This window comes from Halichoerus grypus, chromosome 12 (assembly GCF_964656455.1).
Source record: "Halichoerus grypus chromosome 12, mHalGry1.hap1.1, whole genome shotgun sequence".
NCBI classification, from domain to species: Eukaryota; Metazoa; Chordata; class Mammalia; order Carnivora; family Phocidae; genus Halichoerus; species Halichoerus grypus.
In genome coordinates, this window is record NC_135723.1 from 77,813,340 (window position 1) to 77,832,000 (window position 18,661).

Consider the following 18,661-nt stretch of genomic DNA (forward strand, 5'->3'; position numbering starts at 1 on the left):
AGATCAAGAGCCACATGCTCTACTGACTGAGCCAGCCAGGCACCCCCAAACGGTGAGTTTAGTAACGGCAGCAAGTTGTACCTGTGAACTAGCTGTTCTGGGAAGGTGGTCTTCCCCGTAATAAGTCTGCTTATAAACTGCCCATCAAACAAGGCAAGAGGCATTTTTCTTCTAACTGAAGGGCCAGCCAGTCCTTTTCCTTTCTAGAAGAGACATCGTAGTGTTGAAAGCATTTCCTCCATAGAGCTGCCCTCCAGTGGCCTACACCCTCGCTGGATTGCAGGAAGGTACTGGTGGACGTAGTCTCAGGTTCCTGGATGGCCTTCCCCATGCTTCCTCAAGCTGCCTAGCAACAGACTGCCGCTCCCAAGCCAGGCCTGCCTAGTTTTTGCTCTAGCTACCTTTGATTTGACAGGAACCTCAAGAAAGGGGGTGTGGGAGAAGAGACACAAGCAGCAGGATGGGAGTAGTGAAACTGAGAGAGCTCTGAGGGGAACAGGTATTGAGTAGCTATTGGCATGTGACAATCAAAAACCAAGTATGTGATAGAAAAATCATCCTGGGTAGAGGCAGCAAAATAATTCCGAGGGGTGCTTTAGAAAAGGTAAAATTTGGTACTTTACCCTGCCACTGTTAATCTACATGTACCAACTGCTGTCCAAGGCCTGATTGAAGAGGTTAAGTGGCAAATCTTTTCCCTGATCAACACAAGTAATTTTTTTCTTTAATACTCATTTTAAAAAGTATTCTAAATATATTTGTACTCTTAATATTCTACCTGAACTCAATGCATTTCTCATTCCTTCGATTAAAAATGGGGTATGTCAATTGAATTGAAACTATCATCTCTTTTGGGGGTTTCAAATTATAATTTGTAAAAACTGTTGAAGTATAAATGCAATGCAGGCTAAATGCCTTGAGCTTCACCTGGTATAAAATAATAAAATATTAGCTGATTCATTTCAAAACAAATACAAAATGCAGACAGAACAATGATAAATTTTACTTTAATCAAATTAAAGTCAGGAATATAAAGACTCTGGCTCAATTTTTCTTTAATTTCCCAAATATCACTTATTTTCCTACTGTCTTGGCTTAATTAATAGGAACATTATAATACACTTGTTCCAGAAAAAAAAAATTTTGTGATTACAAATAAAAAATATGCATCCGAAAGTCCTTATACACCATTTAATATACCAAAATGTCAATGCCAAATTTCTGATTTTAATAAAGAAAATTCTTAACATTAAAGGAACATTGTTTCATTTACAATGTGGACTTTTAAAAGACATCTGAACATGAAATGTAGTAAAATTATTGCTTCCAAAGTTGGCACGATCTATACAAGACAGAATTGAAACAAAAGCAAACTGCACCAAAGCCGCCCCAAGAATCTGTCTTTCTCCCTTCTTCGGACATTTTGCACAGCTTCATGAAGCGATCGTTTTATAGTTTTTACCGCGAAAGGGATGTCTTGCCATCTGGATACTTAAATTCTATACATGTTAAGATATATCCTGAGGATACTAGTGTGTTAAACCACAGGAATGTCTTAAATTTTCCATGCTAAGCAGTACAATAAATGCTTGACAAACATTAATATGAAGTTCTGCAGGTATATTACTTTGCCAGACAATACAAAACAATTCACAATGCAAAACCAAGAGTATTTTCATTATTTAAAAAAAAAAAAAAAATGCAAAAACGCAACATTTATTTCACCATCCCTGGAACTGGAAAATAGCTATTCTTTTAATTGACAGAATTTAGGGAAGTATTTTAAATGTCAAGATACACATGCTGAATGTGAGTTATAATATAAGCACCAGAAATCTGAAAAGTTTACAAAAATTCTTTAAATGTGTAAGGTGCATTTATTCTTGAATTACATTCAGTTTGAGAGAAGAACCAGTACCCCAAAGTCCATTAATATTTAAGAAATAGCTGAATAGCTTCCAAGTTGGTTTACAGCAAAATAAAAATACTGCCTTTAGTTTTTTTATACAAGTCATCTAAAATTTAGATTCAAAATTTAAGTGCTGCCTTCTATTGGGAGTAGTATGATCGTTAATTTATGTTCCAGTTTAAGATACTTCATACACTATAGGTATTTAATGCCCTAACACAAAAACAAAACAAAACAAAAACAAACTTGAGCCATTCAGTGAACATCTCAAGTGAACACAATTTTATGTAGAGCTGGGTATGAAATCATCTGGAGTGAAATAAAGATTATTTTTTAAATGTTATCAGTCCACTCAGTATTTAAGACTTTCCTAAATATGTTGTTGTATCTTCAGGCAAAAATTGCTATTATGAAGTTAGATGAATACAGAATTATATTTCTTGGTTTACCATCAAAATAATGGTGACATTAAAGCATGCCTCTTTCCAAACCACTTGGCCAATGCTGGTAACAATTAAATAAGGAAACCTCCACCAGCGTTGTGTTAACTACATAGCCACGGCTGTCCCGAACCCCCTGGTTAGGGTGCAGAAGGGCCGGGGCCCGTGTCCCTGGCTCTGTGCGGCTGCCGCCCCCGGCCTCATTCTAAGCAGCTTCTGTGAATTCAAATTATTCACACTGCCAACACAAAACCCAGAAAGCTACAGTCCTGAATACCACCTACATTTACATATTTCCTTTTTTACTGTGTACATTAAAAAAAAGAATTCTGTTGTGCTTTTCACATATCTGATACAGGTTTTCATATCATTTTATTTCTAGGTTTTTTGGGAAGAGAAGAGAAAAACAGAAAAAAGGTACACCAGAAAGTCAGACTATAAAGGAACATTACACACACAACTAGCCAAGTATCTTTGTAATTTAAAAGATACTATCATTAAAAGTCAACATATATATGCATATATATATACGAATATGTATATATACACACACACACACACGCATACATATATAAAATAAAACAAAGTCTCCTCCCTAAAATCCATATTATTCCATGATAGGTTTTCACAGCAACCCGTATGTATATCAATGTATTTTTCACAATCTATTCAGTTATCCACTGGGTATGCTTTTAGAATTAAAAGATGTCATTACTGTAGCAGTCTAACACTGTACTATTATTAGGGAAATGTGCTTAGAAATGGTTCAGTGATTTGCTCATTATGATGACTATTTACAAAGGCGTCTATTTACGTTAGCAATAAATAATCCTGATATCAAAAGAGATAATGCTCATGCACACACCGAGATGGCTGCATGCTCCTAAAGTATTTACATGTAGCTTCTCTGTCACAGCTCAGCCATTAATAGTGAAAGTGCGTTTCCTTCAAGTTCCTCTGCATTAATCTTGCTTCTGGGGGATGCAGCCTTCCATTTCGACAACTTCGGGCCATCCTTCATATTTGTTTGTGTCCTTATTGTTCTTTATGTGCTGTTGGAATACAGTAATAGTATACAGTTTAAAAAAAAAAAAAAACAACCTTTATGAACTGCTTCTCTACCATAACATACTTTAGTGTACTCGTTTCAGTAACACTCATGTCAGTGATGAATTCATGCAAATTACTGTTCAAGAGAGTAAATGAGCAACCCCTGGGGTCAGGCAGACCTTCAAATACCAGCCGAAAGAACAAAACAGTGCAGAAGTTTTCAGAAGGATCATTTGTTAGCCAAAAGGCAAAGTTTACATTCTACTAAGTTCTAAAGTATTTCTAAACTTAACTGATTATACTATCAAAAGCTCAAATAAAATCTTTATGAACGCTTCCTAAACGGCTCATGATAAAGGCAATCATATGCCGATGCACTGTCATATAGGAAAAAATTTTCCATGCAGAATAGGACTATTTTTCAGTTTTGATTTTAAATCAGTGTATGATTATTTCAAGTAACTGATTACCAAGAGCTTATGAAAAAACATATAAACATATTTAATGGCTGCTTTGTCTAAGTTTCAAATAACTAGGATACGACTATGCACTGTATGGTTTCACACAATCTACTTTTGTCCATTAATTATGAAAGTCTAAGACACTAACCTGTTCAAAGGGGCTTTTTGTCTTGATGCCTTTCCCACCACAGAAGACCCAGTTGTCTCTAAAACCAAGATTAGTAATAGATGTACTTCCCAATTCAGCAATGAGCCGCCGTGCCTCATCATTGAGTCTTAAAGAGGAAGAAAAGAATAACACGATAAACACAGAGCACTGTACATTATCTAAGTCATACTGATTCGCCAGTATATTAACATGTAACATGGATGAGAAAATACCAGCTTAAATACGAGAACATAAAAAAATACAGAATTTTTTTCAGAGCAACATTCCTGCTATTTGAATTCTCTAGTGACAACACTCACGAAATCTAGCAATTAGTTTTAAGTTTATTCTACGAAGAAATACCTTTTAGATGTCTTTATTTTACAATAATTCACTTTCATCCACATCCATCAAATAAATAAGGGATCCTGTAGTTAGCAGATGCCTACTTAGGTTAATACAAGGTCTTAAGCAACCCATATCTTCGTAAAATTAAAAATCACTTTGAATTTCCACTAATCCCTTTGTGAATTACATCTGAATAAAGGTAAATGCTAACAAAAATCTAGGTGCTTCTAATACTATGGTGTCTTTAAAAGAAAATGAACCTTGAGAGTAAGTATATAAATTATACTTTAATAATAATGTCGAGTGATTATTTAATAAAAATGAACATTAACCAGAGAGCAGTTAAGTACCTGCCAACGAGGAAGGGCAGTGGCAAAAGTCAAGTGGTAGGGAAACAGCTAAATGAAATTTGGCATTAAGGACTTTTGTGTAGGGGGGGCGCCTGGGTGGCTCAGATGGTTAAGTGTCTGCCTTCGGCTCAGGTCATGGTCCCAGGGTCCCGGGATCGAGTCCCCATCGGGCTCCCTGCTCAGTGCTGAGCCTGCTTCTACCTCTCCCTCTGCCATTCCCTCCGCTTGTGCTCTCTGGCTCTAGGTCTCTGTCAAATAAATAAAATCTTTAGAAAAAGAAATAAATTTTGTGTAGGTTATTATCTTAATGCTGAGAATTCTCAATCTCCCCTGTCTCACAAAAAAAGAAGAGATTCAGTAGATAACATGCTGGCTGTAGAGAAAAAAAAAAAGGCAGTAAGGTCTCTATAGCTCCCAAAAGATGGCACTTACAGGTCATTTGGAGAGGTCTGTTCTGCTAAAATCTGAGTCAAGGGAAGTTTTATATTTGCAAATAGCTGGGGGAGGAGGGGGGATCACTAAATGCAAATAGCATGAGTGAAGAAGGTACTTATTTATCTGACAGTGTTGAAACATCTCATGCTAGTATCAGTCAGCTCCTTCAATGTATTAATGAAAGAAACACTAGGTACAAGAGTTCTCATTTAACTAACTTCAAGATGAACAAAATAATTTGTTTTAAAAAAACTTCATAAAAAAGAAAGAACTGCATATATATATATATATATATATATTAGACATCCAATTGATGCAAACCACATCCATGGGCAGTGGAACAATTTTTTTTTTTTAATTTTAATTCCAGTGTAGTTAAGATACAGTGTTATAGTAGTTTCAGGTGTACAATATATTGATTCTATGATTCCATACAACACCTGGTGCTCTTCACAACAAGGACACTCCTTAATCCTCATCACCTATTACCCCATCCTCCCACTCACCTCCCCTCCGGTAACCAGCAGTTTGTTCTCTATAGTTAAGAGGCTGTTTCTTGGTTTGTCTTGCTCTCTTTTTCCTTTACTTGTTTTGTTTCTTAAATTCCACATGAGTGAAATCATACGGTATTTGTCTTTCTTTACTGACTTCACTTAGCATTATATTCTCTAGCTCTATCCATCTATGTCATTGCAAATGGCAAGATTTCATTCTTCTTTATGGCTAAAATTCGTGTGTGTGTGTGTGTGTACACGTATATACATATCCACCACATCTTCTTTATCCGTTCACCTTTCGATGGACCCTTGGGCTGCTTCTGTTATCTTGGCTATTGTAAATAATGCTGCAATACACATAGGGGTGCTTCTACCCCTTTGAATTAGTATTTTTGTATTTTGGGGGGTAAATACCCAGTACTGGAACTGTTTTAACCACAGCCTGGGCACTGCTCTCCTGGAGGAAGTTCACGAGAATCACTGAGAAAATCACCTATAACCCTAGAATATTTAGACTTTCAGACCCAAATCTATATAAAGTGATGCACTTACAACCTGGTGAAATAAAAATAAATGAAATAACTGTGCAAAAGAACCCCTGGAGCCCTGGCCTCTCTGAAGATTTTGAGACCTCAGAGACTCAAGTCCACGTGCTTCCAGCCTTCTCCCCGAAGTCTGCAGCCACGTTATCCTATGCCGTGCTTACATGAATCAGCCATCACTCCACATTTGTTTGCTCACTTGATAAGCAAGGTGTGTATTAGAGGGACACTCCCTGAAGGCATTGCCTGAACCCTGTCTTCTTGTTTCCACTGGCACCTCATGGGCTCTTAGGGTTGCTCAATGAATGAATGAATGTGAAGTTCACAAATGCCAAGGGACTGCTTTAGATGCAAAAACTGCCTGCAAAGTAGGTGGTTTATCCCAGTGCAGGCCTGGCTGCCTGCAAAAATTGTGAATAAAATCTTCCTTGTCTATGAGTCTTACATCAATTAAGAAATACATTGAAGGGCAGTCATTTTTATTCCTGTACTTCTGAATTTCAGAACTGATCATTTTGATCTACGTGAATAAACTAAGCCGAGTTAGCCAGAGATCTAGAAGCAACTGGAAAATTTCGCTTTGCTTGGACTCGCTCCGTTCATCTGTCTCCTTCCTCCTCCTTTCCCGGGAGAATGCCCGCAGGTCCCGCGCAGGGAAGGGCGGGGCACAGCGGCCTGGGAGGCTGTCTGTAGAAAGGCCCAGCGGGGCAGCCTGGATGCGGCGAGGGCTCCCCCCACTCCGGAACTGACGGCAACGGGACGCTGCACAAGCGGTGCAGTCTCTGCAGAACACCTACTTCCTGCCGGGCAGGCTGGAATTTGGGGGGGGGGGGGGGTCAGGCGGGGGTGCCTCTGAGCAGCAGCAAGTAACATCCCTGGGCACCGAGTCCCCAGTACATACTAGACAGCACTTCGCAGTGCTGTCACCGTCTGTCGCCGGAGGAGGGAAGCGCGTCCTGTGTGACTCCACCTGGGAGGGGACTCGGGGAACCTGAAGCCCAGTTCCCTCCGGACTTCACTCAGCGCACATTTCCCCTTTGCTAATTTTGCTTTGTATCCTTTTGCTGTAAAAAATAGTAGCCATGAGGTGAGCAGGGCTGCAGGCCGGGTCCTGGGAGTCCTAGCAAATCATCAGACCCAGGGGTGGCCTCGGGCACCCCTGCCACGTGTCTCTATGTATATCTAAGTATGGTTGTAAAACAAGATTAAGTTTCTCAATAATTTCTAAAGTTCTCTGCTCTGCCTATGTAGAATTTGAAGGATTTCATTATTCCTTTTTCAAATCTTTCATTTAAGTAGAAGACGATTTCATGTTTCAAAAAGAAGTTTAAAATCATGCAAAGGTAGCCAATATTTTCAGCACTGATTCAATACACGTTAGGTATCAAAATGTCCCATTTCTTTACAAGCCAGTGTAACTAATGTATACATGGTATAAATTTTAAAGATATAAGCTTTTATTCTATATAGGAGCACCTTGAGTTTGTTACAAATACTTTAATCTCCACGAATGGTCTTAACTCGCTGAGATGCTGGGGCATGTGGGTGGCTCAGCTGGTTAAACATCGGACTCTTGATTTCAGCTTAGGTCACGATCTCAGGGTCGTGAGATCAAGCCCCGCGTCGGGCTCCACACTGGGTGTAGAGCCTGCTTAAGACTCTCTCCTACTCTCTGTGCCCCTCAGTGCCCCCAGCTTGTGCTCTATCTCTAAATAAATAAATAAGCTATTAAAAAATAAAAAACAAATGTTATTAAAAAATTAGCTGAGATGTTGAAAATTTTTATGGAATAAATTATTTTAGTTAAGAATTTTCTTTAAAATGAATCAAAAATTATTCTGCGACAAACAAGATGGCAGAGATAGGGACCAAGTTTTTCTGAAGAGATTCTAAAGCTGCACAGGGGCGATAGGGAGTAGCAATGGAGGCAACAGGAACGGGAGAGGGGGCGACTCAGAGACCCGCCTCCATCTTTGCTGGGGAGGAGGAGCATCTGAGAGCCCCACAGTCATGCCACCACAACAGGCCAATGCTCCCTTTCTTGAAAGCAACATGGAGAATTAATATTCTGGGCCCCACTCTGATTAACAGGGAAGACCCACCTGGGAAGTAGAAGTGTCAAGAACTTTGGAAGAAAATCGCCACATTACTTCAAGAGACTGAAGAAAAAGCAAAGCTAGGCACAGGTGACCATGTAGCCTAGACTTTAAAGACAGCACGTTATAAAAAGTTCAGATTAGAAGCTCTTATGAGAATAGGACTCTTCAAAGACAAAAAAAAAAAAAAAAAACAAATAATTTTCACTATATAATTGCTAACGACCTTGGAAAAGAGAGGAGGATAGATTATAAATTAGTGCTACAACAGGAGTGTTCTGTGATGGGCACAAACTCAGAAGTGTCCAAAAGCATAGGGCAAATCATATTACTAATGAGGAAACTCTGAATATTACTACCAGGAAGACCGGTAGTGCTCAGGATAAGATGAGACTCATAAAGCCATTACAGGCCACACAAAGAACTTTTGCTACCAAGTGCAAACAACGAAGGGATCCACTGTTTTACAAGAATGATATAATATGGAGATCAAAGCATGCCTGCCTTTTCCAGGGAGGCAAACACTCTGATTGACGTAAAAAGGGAAGAGCAGTTCAGGAATGTCTATATCAGTGCTGTAAAGTAAGCCTCCAGGCCCACACACGTCACACAGTTAAATTCTAAGGAACTTCAATATAATCTTCAAGGTAGTGTCTGTTATTTTAGAAACATCATGGAAAATGAAGATGCTAAGTCATTAAAAGTAAATTACATATTCCAGTCTTCAAAAAAAGGCAAGGAAATTTTTAGAAACAATGGTCAATAAAGCTACTTCCAATTTTTAGCAAATTCTAGAATGGATTACAACAAGGAGAGCCTGTGAACAAAAAAAAGGGGGGGGAGGAGGAAAAAGAGGGGGTAGTGAGGAAGAGGGAGGAATAAATCAAGCCAAGTTAAGGTCATGTCAGCTATTTCGGCATCTGAAGAGGTTTGCGGGCAGGAGATCAGGGCAGTGTAATTAGCATAGCTCATGAATTTCAAGTGAGCATCTGAGAGTCTCTGAAAACAGCCTCTATGAATAAAATAATGGAACAGCAGCTGGATGGGCTGCCTGTTAGGGTACATGGGCAGCTGTTTAAAAAACAGTTTCTGTAGTTGATTAACAGAAGAAACCCTTGGAGGAGGACCCTGGCAGGATGGCGCACCGCCCTTGGTGAATAGTTTTATCAATGACTTCAACTTAGACACAAGAATGACTCTGGAGAGACTACAAAGCCTGGATCATGGAACTCTCATAGGACAAATGTCAGCATCATGACCTAATGGGCCAAAGTCAGCAAAATTAAATTTAACAAGGATAACAAGGATTAAACAAAATCAAGTCCTGAATGCGGAGAAAGACCTGATTTGGCAGTGGTTATAAAAAAAGAAAAAAAGGTCAGAGAGCAAATGAAATGATCTGAGACTTTAACTTAACCAAAAATTCACGAGCCAAAAATGTGACGTGACCTTTTAAAGAAAACGAATATAATACTAGTCTGTATAAATATTCAAAGAAGCGTATCTCCAACACGGTAAAAGCTGGCACCTCCGCTGTACCCTGAAATGGCCAGACCCCATCAGGAACCCTGGGTTTGACTGGGGCACTCATTTTAAAGGGTTGATAATCAACCAGAGAACCAATGCCCAAAAAATGCAGCCAGGAGAGTAAACCCACCTAGAAACTTAACATGACAGAAGGTTACAAGAGCCCTGAGTACTGAGCAGGGAAAGGGAAGACTGAAAGAGAAATGCTCATTAGTTTCAAACAAGTAAAGCATCAAATGATTTGGGGAACATATTTATTGTTCCATTTACCCAGGCTAAGACTACTAAGACTACCTGGTGGAATTTAGAGGAAGACCAACCCTGAGAACATAATGTTCGTTGACTTAGGGATACTTTTTTGTTTTGTTTCAAATAGAGAATGATGAGATACTGGCGCCCTTCAGAGGTGCTATTTGTAGAACAGTCCCTGGGAATTCTGCCCGGCGTGGGGTGCAGAAACAAGGACTTTTCAGATCCCATACTTCAGGACACCTGCATTTAAACCCTTCACTTAGCCAGGAGGTACACATGTCATAGAGTGTTGTCTCCAAAGGGAGGAATACAATAGCAAAATTTAGCTTGCTCATTCAAACTATTATAATTCTTCATTAAATGAACCAAAAAAAGAACTTATTTTAGAGGGGTCTGGGTAGAAAGTAGGCATCATTAGAGACCTGCATTCTCCAAATGTAAGTGTTCTTAAATATAGTTGTTGTTTTGTTTTGTTTTAAATGGGCTTCCAGGGGTGCCTGGATGGTACAGTTAGTTAAGCATCCAACTCTTGATTTCAACTCAGGTCATGATCTCAGGGTCCTGAGATCTAGCCCCGAGTAGGGCTCCACGCTCAGTGGGGAGTCAGCTTCTCTCCTCCCTCTCTCCCTCCCCCTGCACACACTCTCTCTCTCAAATAAATAAATCTTCAAAAAAAAACACACACAAATAAAATGGGCTTCCTTGTTAAAATCAAGAAATACTGGGATAAACAAAGGTAAAGAGGTTTCCTTAGGGCCAAAGTTCAGGGCCCTGCATTATAAATCCCTGAAAGGGGCAAAATGCAAGGTGCCATCTCCAAACTTATTCCCCCAGTACAGGTTTAGAGAACTGGGATCCCACCAGAACACACTTTGGGAAATGCTCTGATAGAGACCAAGCCCAGACATTCTCAGAAGTTCACAGTACAGCCAAGGAGCTCACTGCAGATAGGAGTACTGGGATCAGACAGGGACAACTATGGAGAACGGATACCAACTCCCTGTTGGAGAAAGCAGGCACATCCATTTCATATTCTAAACTCTTTTGGGCAGGGGCGCCTGGGTGGCTCAGCTGGTTATGTGCCTGCCTTTGGCTCAGGCCTTGTTCCCAGGGTCCTAGGATGCAGCCCCGGGTCGGGCTCCCTGCTTGCTGTGGAACCCGCTTCTCCCTCTCCCTCTGCTGCTCCCCCACTTGTGCTCGCTCTCTCTCACGAATAAATAAAATCTTCCCAAAAAAAAAAAAAAAAAAAAAAAAGGTAGACTCTTTTGGGTATAAGTGGGAGAACAAACTACTCCTTTTGAGGCAAAATCCAGCATCCTTATGTAAAGAAAAGCGCTAACACATATCAGTTGAAGCAGAACTTCTATTCCCATGAAAGACTGGGTATTCCACCACTGATGAATCATTTCAAATGTTCCACAATCAGATACCTGCCAAGGAATATGTTTATATTCTGTTATATTTAATAGATGTAGATGGCCATTTATAAGGATTGTCCATTTTTGTATAAAGGACATGATACAATTTATTTAACCTGTATTTGGAACAAGGAAGTATTCAAAATACAAATTCATGTGCCCCAAAATGAAAATGCACACAACTGAATTCATTTAACTGCATAGAAGTTGAATCATATACTGATACATATACAAGTGTAAAGACATCCAAGCTTAGATTTCTGTTTTTGCCTTACAGGTTGAACGTCTTCTGAGGCCGCTTTTGGTATGTGATGGGCACCAATAAATAGCAGCTAAAGAATAAACATCATCCTGCCTTAATTCTTAGGTATGACCACAATTTCTTATTAGAAGAGAAACAGGTCTGAAGCCGAGCAGGTATAATAATGAAATAACATGATGAAAAAGAGAGGTCATGTGTGTCTATTCAGAAAAGTAGGGTTTTTAAAAATTTTTAAACCTCAAATTATACATGTAATATCCTATCAGCAAAAGCAAACAGCGAGTTACTTGGTTTTTGGTAAGGAAAGCCTAATTACATTCTGTTTAGTTCTAGGTAGCTAAATGGCAATGGATGCATATGCCAATTTTATTGATCTACGGATTTAACACATCCTTAGTTGAACCAGCTATAATGTATGTCAAAGAAAATACTTCAGTTTTAAAACAGTCACAAAGTAGCCCCGTTTTGTTTTTTTTTTTTAAAGATTTTATTTATTTTTGAGAGAGAGCACGTGAGCCTGAGCGGGGGGAGGGGCAGAGGGAGAGGGAGAAGCAGGCTCCCCACTGCACAGGGAGCCCAATGTAGGACTTGATCCCAGGACCCTCAGATCATGACCTGAGCAGAAGGCAGACGCTCAACTGACTGAGACACCCAGGTGCCCATAGCCCTGTTTTGTTAGTGCAAATCTGCAATAATGTAGTTACACGTTAAATACGTGTAGAAAAAATCAATAAATAGAAAGACATGCCATATTCTGAGGTGGAATTTCAAGCCTTTTCAATTAAGATCTGTACAGGATGTCTTTCATTCTTGACAAAAGTATCATACTTTTCATCTGGATAAAATATCATAGAAGGGATTTGAGAAACGCTATTAAAGGGGTCTCAGCCACCCCAGAAAGGTAGTATACTTAATTTTTATAAAATAGTTATTAAAAAATTATAATAGTGTCTGATTGGGGCAGGAAGAAGTAGGAACAGAACACAACTAAAAACAAAGTCAAATCTACATAAAAATAGGCATTGTAAGCCACTGGGAAATAATGAATGCATTTTTTAAAATACATGAAAACAGTGAAGTCACTGGAATAGGAAAATCTACTAAGTATTCAATTTGGAGATGGGAAAATACTTCTCAAGTATAAAAGTAGAAGAAACTAAAATGAAAAATCCATACACTTCACTAAATAAGAATGAGTCTAAACTTCGGAGTCAACCTAAATGGTCAAAAGACAACTTTGCGAGGGAAAGAGCCAAATATACTTGTGAAAAAAAAATGCAATCTCACCAATAACCAAAGAAAGGCACATTAACAAAATCTCTTTCCAAAACTTCTTAAAAACAATCGGTGTCCTGGAACTTCTGAGAGACATGTTAAATTTGTATAAACTTTAAAAAATCCTTTTTAAAAAACATACACATCCTTTAATTCAACACCTCACCTCAAAAAAAATCTGTCTTAAGGAAATAGAGATGACTGTTCAAAAATTTTTAAGACAGTACACTTTTGCTAAGTATGAAAATTTGGAAATAGCCTGAGGGTCCAGCAGTAGGTGTTTTATTAAATAAATTTTAAATCAAGACACATGTTTAAGAATTATATGAGGCAGACATGAACAATTTTCTTATCAAAACTATTTAATGTTACAGGAAAATATCCACCACATAAATAAATCAAAAGAAATGCTATAAATACTAGCATTCCAAATGTTTAAGATGAAGAAAATATGTATATTAAGAAAACTAGATATGGAAACTAAATTATCAGTGGTCATCACTGAATAGATGAACTGTAACTTGTTTTTTCTTTGTGCTTTTCTGATTTTACAAATTTTACAACATATGCAATTTTAAGAAAAAAGTTATAAATTACCATGTGTTAAACATTATGAAAAACATTATCACACCTATTCTTTCACAGTTAACTCCACTTCTAGGAACTTACCCTAAGGACATAATCAAAAATGCAAAATCATTTATGGAAAAGGATGTTTATGGAAATGTTATTTATAATAAAATAAATCTGGCAATAATAGGGAAATTTTAAATAAAGGTGGGGACATATGATCAACTGTTGGTAGGCCATGAAAAATGCTACTTAAGAATATTAATGTTAGAGAAAAAACAATTTAAGGTTGTTAAAAACAGGGCATAACAAACTTGAGGTATGTGGATCGAATTTTATGACAATATATGTATGATAAATACACAGAAAGAAGGAAGCAAATAAAATGTTAATAGTGTTTATCTGGAATTGATTACTTTGCTCTATTTTATAAATTTTTTCATTGAAAATGTATTGCTTTATAATTAATTATAGTTCCAAAAATAATATAAATTTTTAAGTTTACATACTTGGTTGCTCCATCATCGTATGTTCCCATTAAGACTATTGTTCCATCTTGTATGGACTTCAGAAACTCAATAAATGGGGCCACATCTGAAGAAAAAGAAAGGATTGATGGGTTTTGGGGTTTTTTAGTGACTAAGTAGCCGTCATGATAACCACTTAAAAGTTAATATTAACTAAAATATAAAGTATTTGCAAATCAATAATTTCAAATGTAGAGTAACCAAAAGGGAGTCAAAGCTTATGAACAGATTAAAAATGAACTTTGTCCTTTAACAGGATCCCACCATCAACTTAGAATTTCCCAACCCTGATTCATCCTATGTGTCTTCTGTACTGATATTCCAGGGGCTAAATGAAAAAAAACAGAGCAAAGTTGTATTAAAGTATGACTGACAATTTGAAGAAAGAAACCTGATGGGGATGGGGGAGGAGCGTAGAAGAAAAGCTCATGGATTCTCAGAGCATATGTAAAATTGTTTGTATGGGTACTTATCTAAGAGGAGGATACAGAGCTTTTATCTAATTCATAAAAGGTTCTGTAATTTCTTAAAATATTATATAAATACACACACACACACACACAAGAACATACATGCATACATATATACACTCTGATTTAAAGGATCCTCTGGGCACATCTAATTCCTGTAAACTAGGGGAAGGAATGAAGGTTATATCTAATTATGGCAAATACTACGGTCATTATCTGCTTCGTCTAGTGCACCAAGATACACGAAAACTTAAAGATAAACCACTTCGGTGACCACACACTGGCATGGCAGAGCTAGATCACATACTACCGATCGTTCTACGTCTTCAAACTCTCCAATGTCAGGTCTCCATGTAGTCCCCAAGTCTAACATTGCTTCAGAACTGGGTCGCTTCAAATTTACCCAGTTTCTTTCCACAGCAAAAATTCCAAAGATGTCCTCTAACTGAATTCTATTTTATAATAATAGCATTTTCAACTCTTGAGAAAATATAACAGAGCAGCTAACAAATCATTTCCTTTTAAATGCACAGACGGAAGTCAAATGCAACTCTTTCTTCACCTGAAGAGACTTTTTGGTGTAATTAATCTACCTGTGATGAAGCAACAGAGCGTCTGATTTCAACGAAGGTTCTGCAAGAGTGTTTCCAGGTAGTTAAGTGTTGGTAAGGCCAATTATGCCATTAGAAGCTAAAACTGATGGCAGCATCTTAAATTTATACCGTTTTTACAGCTATGAAAAGTCCTCCTAATCTCATTTAAAAAATAAATAAAACACTACATCTCATTACAAGCTGAAGAGGTATTAGAAAAGCTGAATGGTCTGAAAACCTAACATAAATTTCAAGAAGACTACCAGTTATTGGCTTCTAGGGAATATATAAAGGGGTTGGAAACGGGGAGGTACAGGGCACAGCCTCATGCTAAGAAATATCCTGAACCAACAACTTAGAAAAGAATCAAAAGATAAATCAGTGTTGGCCTTACATGAGATTTGAGGAAGAAATTTCTTTTGGGCACACTCTTGTTCAAGATGCTAGGTCCTTGCTTCTGCATGTGGGTAACTGACTTACACCTGTTCCTTGAGGAACTTCCACATTAGGAAGATGCCTGTGAACTGCTCTAAGTGCAATGAACTAAAAAGAAAAAGGCCTTCTCTCAAATATTCATCTACTTTAATAATAATCCTAATTATAATTTACTTTTTGAGACTAACAAATCATATGCAAAAAATGTCAATTAAGTTAAAAATGCTTAAATTGTTTATGCCCTTCTCCAAATTACTTATTCTTTTTAAAAAATGTCAGAGACTTAAAGGATCCAAGGCTTTCAATTAGTTGTCCTGCAGAAAACAGGACTCAGATTTTTAAAATCTCAATTTTGATATCATTGCTCTTAATTACACACACAATTTCCATAAAAAAAAAAAGCAAAGTAAATGCAATATGACCTAATACTTCACTATAGCTGGATGTTTAGTGAGAAGAGAAAATGAACTAACACAAATATACCATCAATCTCTCATTAATGGGCTATATTATACTGAGGAAGCCTAAGAAGTCAGTGTTAGCAACAGAACAGTTATGTGTTATTCACACTTACCTCCTCCCCACATGTCAAAATATTTGGTGTCTACTACTTCTCCTGTTTTTCCTGAAAGAAATGGAATTCATGTCAGATTATGCAATTGAAATATACACTGTGTAAGACAGGAGATCTTATCCAGTGATGGGTTTGGATTCATTAGCAGAGAAAGAATTATTTTGAGACTTAAAATCTGAACTGTATGCATCTGAAATATATTTCTAAGAATAACTTTTGAATAAATTAAAATTCTGGACTTTCTCACGAATCTCATAAGCCAAGGAGCAGCAAACTGAAGTTCACAGCTGAATGTAGACCGCTCAACTTCAGTTAGGTTTCATCCTTGTGTGTTACCATCTTCCCTTATTTAAGAATTAGCAAAAAATACGTAAACCTTTTACAAAAAGATGACTTGCGTTTTCTACCATTAAAGCCATCTTTTAAATTTTTTTCAGATTTCCCTTTTAAAATGTATCTTTTTTGCTATCAAATACGTATAGAAACTTTTATGTAAGAAAATAGAGTAAAAATGCAGAAACTTATCTTCTGTTGTGAAAGAAATAAAAAATATTTTCCTATACTACGAACTGGGTAAGGCGGGCATGGTCCCTAATCGCCCGATACAGCCTCAGAGGGTTACCGTACCAGAAGGAAAAGACAATCATGCAGTCAGGCCTTATTTCATGGGTTTGTATTTTCAGATTTGATTTTGCAAGAACACTTGAGACCCTCAGGATTCGATGAACTTATTTTCACTAATGAACTTATGGGACAAATGTGGACAATACTGAAAAGTTACAATTAATCCTTACTCTTCATCCCTCTCCCCACCCCTTCCATCAGTCCATGACCCTTTGTCATTTACAAACCCTCATGTGTCACTCTGTCTTCCCATTGTTAGAATCCAACACCTTCAGAATTCATCAATTTAATGTTAGGTTGGGTTTAGCCTGACAACCCCATGGGAAACTCTCCACATGCTGTACAGCAAGGAGGGTGCTTCCAAGGAAGCATGCTCTCGCACTTAGACACCAAGTCACCACGTAGAGTTGGTTTTTCAGGAGGATGGGAGGACGTTGGGGAGAGGGCTTTAGTATCAAGTGTAGCACTTTCTAACCTGACCCCTTGACAGCAGAGGGCATTTTACTCTGGGCCACATGAATATCCACTGACCACATCTGTAAGGTAAAATAATTATTCTTACCATTTACTAAGGCAACATTGATCCCTCTTCCAACATTATTCTTAACACCACTCATTAAACTGAAGGAGAAAAGTCAAGACAAATTTAGAATTAGATACTGTACATAAACATTATCAGAGAAATAAAACCATGCCAAAAAAAAAAAAAAAGTTGGGGATATTATATATACACACAATTGTTTAAGAACTGCAGTGGAGATTAAAAGATCTCTACTAGGGCGCCTGGGTGGCTCAGTTGGTTAAGCGACTGCCTTCGGCTCAGGTCATGATCCTGGAGTCCCTGGATCGAGTCCCGAATCGGGCTCCCTGCTTGGCAGGGAGCCTGCTTCTCCCTCTGACCCTCCCCCCTCTCATGTGCTCTCTCTCTCTCTCTCATTCTGTCTCAAATAAATAATAAATAAAATCTTTAAAAAAAAAAAAAAAAAAGATCTCTACTACATCAGAGAAGACAGTCTAATATTATATAATTTTTAAGCAATGTCCTTAAGTAAGATTTCACAAATCGATATATTAAAAAGTATCAGGACCCAAATAGTAGACTATTTTTTGCTACTCTGTGTCAGGTTCTGAAATACCATTTTAGAAAATCCTTAAAACATGTGGACAGTAAACACGTATTTTGCACCATTCTCAAAGGATCAAACAACTGATAATCTCTTTTCTACTTTTTGCAATATCCATGTGACATGAAACAGAAATGAGATGCTTTTATCATCTGAAAGCAAGAAGAGTTTCACCTACTTCACCTAATTGTGAACATTCCCTTAGTGATTATCAATGTAAAATTTCTCTATACCCAGAAGAAGGAATCTTGCATTCATTTAATTACTGCATCTAAGCACAGTCACTTGCATTGTCACACCTGAGGTAATCAACATCCAGGGGCAGCTCACAGACCACTATGATTCTGTGAAACAGAAGGCATGAGTGGAACATTTGCTTGTATCTGTTCAGTTGGCTGAATTAGAATTAATAACTAAAATTGTAGGTATCTACAGTCTAAAAACTCAAGGTAATAGTAATACTGCTACTGGTGTGCTGTTCAATGATTAACAACTGGTTTGAGGTTGATGGAGCAGGAGAAGGATGCATATATGGGAATATACACACAGACACACACATGTCCATATACGGGACATCCATACCTACACAGGCAGGTGCCTAAGTTTATTATAAACTTTACTAAAATATAAAGGATTTTGTAGCACACAATTTCACAAATAATAAAAGCTATAATATTTCATTACGCATTCCACAGAGCCAACTGATTCTAACAGAGTATGTTGCTTTTCATAGA

At 37.7% G+C, this 18,661-nt stretch overlaps 1 protein-coding gene across 3 annotated transcripts in view; it reads right to left on the reverse strand.

The window, feature by feature from the left end:
- Window positions 1–991: 991 nt before the first annotated feature.
- FAM3C (FAM3 metabolism regulating signaling molecule C) overlaps window positions 992–18,661 on the reverse strand; it is a 53,352-nt gene continuing 35,682 nt past the window's right edge. For all 3 annotated transcript variants that reach the window (XM_078059504.1, XM_078059503.1, XM_078059505.1), the window contains 5 exons: window positions 17,366–17,424; window positions 16,180–16,230; window positions 14,090–14,174; window positions 4,009–4,135; window positions 992–3,401 (listed from right to left, as the gene is read on the reverse strand). In XM_078059504.1, the coding sequence (XP_077915630.1) occupies window positions 3,312–3,401; window positions 4,009–4,135; window positions 14,090–14,174; window positions 16,180–16,230; window positions 17,366–17,424 (412 nt within the window). In that variant the 3' untranslated portion in view covers window positions 992–3,311. The remainder of the gene's footprint in view (window positions 3,402–4,008; window positions 4,136–14,089; window positions 14,175–16,179; window positions 16,231–17,365; window positions 17,425–18,661) is intronic.